General features: G+C 37.4%; 1 protein-coding gene across 1 annotated transcript; it reads left to right on the top strand.

Moving 5' to 3' along the window:
- Window positions 1-3153: 3153 nt before the first annotated feature.
- LOC137980104 (uncharacterized) lies at window positions 3154-4611 on the top strand. The gene has a single exon (XM_068827460.1). It carries the CDS (start codon window positions 3173-3175, stop codon window positions 3761-3763), a length of 591 nt encoding a protein of 196 aa, XP_068683561.1. The 5' UTR covers window positions 3154-3172; the 3' UTR covers window positions 3764-4611.
- The last annotated feature ends 389 nt before the right edge of the window (window positions 4612-5000 follow it).

The following is a 5000-nucleotide window of genomic DNA, read 5'->3' as shown; positions in this document are numbered from 1 at the left end:
AGAATGTCTGCAAGCGCTAAACAGTATGAATTCGGCAAAAACGCCAGGAACAGATGGCCTCCCTTGCGAATTTTACAAGATTTTTTGGAATGATGTGAGTGATATCTTGGTAAGTTCTTTTAACTATTCGTATGAAACAGGAACACTTTCAGTATCGCAAAGACGCGGAATTGATAAACTTATTCCTAAAAAGGACGCGGATCTCAGTCTAATTAAAAATTGGCGACCCTTGACATTACTTAACTGTGACTACAAGATTGCAACAAAAGCCATAGCAAACAGGATAAGAATTTTTCTTCCGAAACTTATCTCTGATGATCAGACAGGTTTTATTAAGAATAGATTTATTGGTGAAAATATCCTTTTAATTGATAGTGTTATTAGATACACGGCAGCGAGGAATATTCCCGGACTTCTTCTTTTCCTTGATTTCGAGAAAGCATTTGATACGTTAGAGTGGACTTTCATTCAAAAGACTTTAAAGTATTTTGGCTATGGCCCACAACTTCTAAAATGGATTAACATTTTTTACTGTAACATTGAAAGCTGTATTTTGAACAATGGTTGGGCGTGCAATTTCTTTAAACCGACTAGAGGAGTTAGGCAGGGCTGCCCTTTGTCGCCATACTTATTTGTTTTATCGGTAGAAGTAATGGCCGAAGCCTTTCGAAAAAATGAAAAAATTAGAGGAATAACTGTGAAGGCAAAAAATATTAAGTTGAGCCAATATGCAGATGACACCACGCTAATCTTGGACGGTTCTATAGAATCCCTTGAAGAATCTTTAAGACTATTAAATCTTTTTGGAGAGGTATCTGGTCTCCGACTCAACTGTGGTAAAACAGAAGCTCTATGGATCGGTTCAAAGGTAAACAGTGATCTTAAACTCTGTCCTGAAAATCATTTTAAATGGCCTAAAGGAAAAGTTAAAGCTCTTGGTTTTTGGTTTTCGTCGGATTCAAATATAACAGTTTCTCATAATTACATAGATAAAGTGGAAAAAGTGAAAGCGATCTTAAGTTGTTGGAAATTTCGTAGACTTAGTCTGCTTGGGAAAATTACAGTCATTAAAAGTCTTTCGGTATCACAATTGGTGTATATACTTGCGCCACTTCAAACAGACCATAAAGCAATTAAAGAGATAAACGTGCTCTTTTATAAATTTTTATGGGACGGAAAAGGGGATAAAATAAAAAGAAATGTTATGATAAACGATATTTCTGAAGGAGTTCTTCCCTTAAGTTATTACGGAATAATTTCGGCAACTAATTCTCTCCGTAGATCAAAATTTCTAAAAAACTCAAAACCCTCTAGATTGATTTACAAGAAGTTAGTATCAATAAAAAGTGAGCTACCAACTCTAAGTCAAGAAAAATGGCACAAAGAAATTAATCTGAACCCGGTCACAAAGTCAACTGGAAAGCAGCCTATGTCTTGGCCTTTACATGTACCAAGAGTTCAAAACTCATAGTTTTTAATTTTAAATTCCTACATCGACGACTTTCAACTAATAGTTTTCTTAAGAAAATAGGACGTATAGATAATGAGAAATGCACCTTCTGTCAATATGGTAAAGAAAGCCTCTTTCATTTATTTTGGGAATGTAGCAAAAGCCGTTGTTTTTGGAATCATGTTTTTTCATGGATGCAGGCCTGTAAAATTGTTAGTAAAGAATATGCTTTTCAGGTAGATACTTGCTTGGGACTGAGGCCAGATACCTCTAAATACAATTTGCAAATTAATTTTTGTTTTTTGACAAGCAAACATTTCATCTGGCTGTGTAAATTTAAAGAACAAAAGCCAATTTTCGAAGAATACTTACGGCATCTACAATATATTCATAAAGTAGAGAAGGAAGATACAACAACGCGAAAGAAATGGGAACCGCTATTGCTTCAAAAATAAATAAATAAATAAATAAATAAATAAATACAGAATCCAGCACCTTGTTCTCCAACTGTACAGGCAATTCCGATCTTGTAGAGTATAATAAATTGGTCGCTCCTCTCAAAACAAGAGCACCTCCTCCTTTTTTATTTATTTATTTATTTATTGATTTATTTGTTTTATTTTATTTTTCTTTATGATGTAAACATATTCCGTGTTTGTGGGTGTGTGTGTGGGTGTGAGTGTGTTTTGTGGGGGGAGGGGTGTTTGTGCTTTCAAAACATGTAAGGTGATAATAACAATAAAATAAAATAAAATAAAATAAAAAAACGACAAAAAAAAAAACTTTTGAGTTATGGAATATTGATATCAGATGTAAATTGGAAATTGACAGATGCTTGTAATCCTGTAGCAGTACTTAGTTCAATCATTTTCAATTTGGATTATTAGCTGGGACATGTGCAGGTTGTCTTTGATAATGATGACAATGATGATATGGAAGTTACAATCTTGGACAGATTAAATGGAACATTGAGACCACCCCTCCCCCCAAAATCAATGATGAGAAAATGGCCCGTTTTGGCCTTCACATGGCTTCATCCTTGATTTGGGGGAGAGGGGGCATTTCTGTTCCATTTTATTCTGTCCAATATTGTCTGTTATCTCGGCGTTACTACAGTAATAGAGTTATTTAGGGTAATCACGAGATGAAACACGCATTCGCACGCTCAATTAAAAGTTATGCGCGATTCGAGAGCACAGCGGCTTCATTACTAACTGAGCTGAACGACACTGGAAAAAGAGATTGCAAGTGGAATTTCTTATTAGCTGTTCATGTACTTTTTGTGTTTAATTAGGAATAAATAGTACGTGTTTAAAAGCATGTTCTGATCGGCGTGAAATTGTCAAATATGCAGCTTTCACGAAACGACGGCTTCGGTAATGATTGCGCGGGAAATTTTAATGAGCGTAACGATTGAATATTTCTGCTCGAACTTGCGAGATACGTTTGTCAGAACATATCGGTAAAATGGAGTTGCTTTCGCAATATTTATCGAGCAGTGAAAGTCAATCAGAAAGCCTTGATGAACAATTAGAGCCATCGAAAGTGCGGAGCGTGTACCTACTGACTTACAGCCAAGCTGATCTCAGCATTTTTCCGGACAGACAATCGTTCGCGGATGCAGTTTGTGAAGCAGTTTCGAATTGTAAGGGGCCGAAATCAAAAGTGGTTCAGTGGTCTTGCTGCCAAGAAAATCATAAAAAGGGAGGGAAGCACTACCACATGGCGCTAAAGTTAGACCGTGTCAGGAGATGGCTGCCGATTCGAGACTATTTAAAGAGCAAGTGGAATATATACGTGCACTTTTCCAACCGTCACGCAAATTACTACACCGCTTGGTTGTACACAACAAAAGAAGATGACAGTTTCATTCAATCTCGATATCATCCTGATTTGGCAAATCGTGGTCCACCAAGAACGATGTCGGCGAGTCAAGCTCGTTTTAAAAGTCGGTTACCTGCACTCGACGATTCGTCAGCAGAATCCACAGGCAACGAAGACTGCGAAGAGGACGTCGAAGAAGACACGGAAGAGAATCCCAGGCGAGCAAACAAAACTAGCAAGCGTAGGCGATCACAGCGCCTACGTTGTTTCGGGGTTTCGAACATAATCGTTGAAAAAAACATCCAGAATAGAACAGAGCTACTTGCATTGGCGCGTGAACAAAAATCTGAGGGCAAAACTGACTTAGCGGAACTCGTGATGAACAGGGGGAACAGGGTGGTTGAGGAAGTTATCTCAACGGCTTGGGACATGGAGAGGTCAAGTGAAGTGCTCCGAAGAAGCAAAATGTCGAGGCTAGAAGAGCTGTAAGAAATCTTCTTGAAAAAGGAAGGGGGAAATTTCGAAACATGCTTCTAAAGGGTCCTGCAAACACTGGCAAAACGTTTCTTCTTAATCCATTAAACATTATTTATAAGTCTTTTTGTAATCCCGCTACATCTAATTTCGCGTGGGTGGGAGCTGAAAAAGCGAAGGTCATTTTTTTAAACGACTTTAGAGGGAACCCCCAAATCATTCAGTGGCATGATTTACTTGTTATGCTCGAGGGTCAGCCAGTACATCTTCCTGCCCCAAAGTCATATTTTTCACGCGATCTAGAGTTTAAAAGGGACACCCCAATATTTTGTACTACCAAGCACGATGTTGTTTATGTGAGGGGAGGGGTTATCGATGAAAGAGAGACCGAAATGATGGCGGTACGCTGGCACTCTTTCCATTTCCAAAGACAAATTAGAGAAAGTGAGCAACTGACAGTTCCTTCATGTGCAAGATGCTTTGCCGAATTTATTTTGCATCGATAGCCAGCGGGATCACTGCGAAGAACTCAATACATTAAAATTATTTGAATTATTGTATTTGTTCTTTGTTAATCAATTAAAGAATTGTTATTCTGGAATCGGAATATTACTACATTGTAGGAGATATTGAATCTCTATGATGGGAAACACACTCCTAAAAATTACTTGGACAGCGTTACTTCATAAGTTAATTCATTGCTCATTCATTCGTTTTTTTCAGTGATAAAAATTAATTTCAGAAAGACTGCTGGATGAATTAAAAATTTGGCACCTCGAATACTTAAAAGTTGACTGTAATGATTCTCGTAAACCTGCGTTTCAAAAAGGAAGCCCATAAAAAAAAAAAAAAAAAAAGAAAAACCAATAAAAAGAAATAAAGACATTGATATTGATGGAAGGAGGATTCCAACCCTCAACCATCGAATACCAATCCATTTACAAATAGCGTTCTACGTCTTTGTGCTAGCCATACAGAGCTTAGTTAGTCTTGTGAATTTTAAGAATTTCTTTTGCGGCTCCCTTAAATTTGTTGCCGATTTTTACCTGGTCTATCTTCTGATTTTTCCATGATGAAAAGTAGAGCATGATTTACGTTCACAAAAATGTTGATTGGCACGATTTATGGGCTGGTACCAACGAATTTTGTCGATTTTTCACGATTTTCACGTCAAGTCAGTAAAGTGACTGACCAGACAGACACTTTGTTTCGATTGCTTGTTAATCGAGCTAAACCGTTGAAAAGCGTCTCA

This window comes from Montipora foliosa, chromosome 12 (genome assembly GCF_036669935.1).
Source record: "Montipora foliosa isolate CH-2021 chromosome 12, ASM3666993v2, whole genome shotgun sequence".
Taxonomy (NCBI): domain Eukaryota; kingdom Metazoa; phylum Cnidaria; class Anthozoa; order Scleractinia; family Acroporidae; genus Montipora; species Montipora foliosa.
Note: the sequence above shows the minus strand (reverse complement) of the source record. Positions and strands in the feature narration are given on the sequence as shown.

Bases quoted from the DNA above. Each gene is read 5' to 3' on its own strand.
- LOC137980104 (XM_068827460.1), top strand. From the start codon at position 3,173: ATGGCGCTAAAGTTAGACCGTGTCAGGAGATGGCTGCCGATTCGAGAC.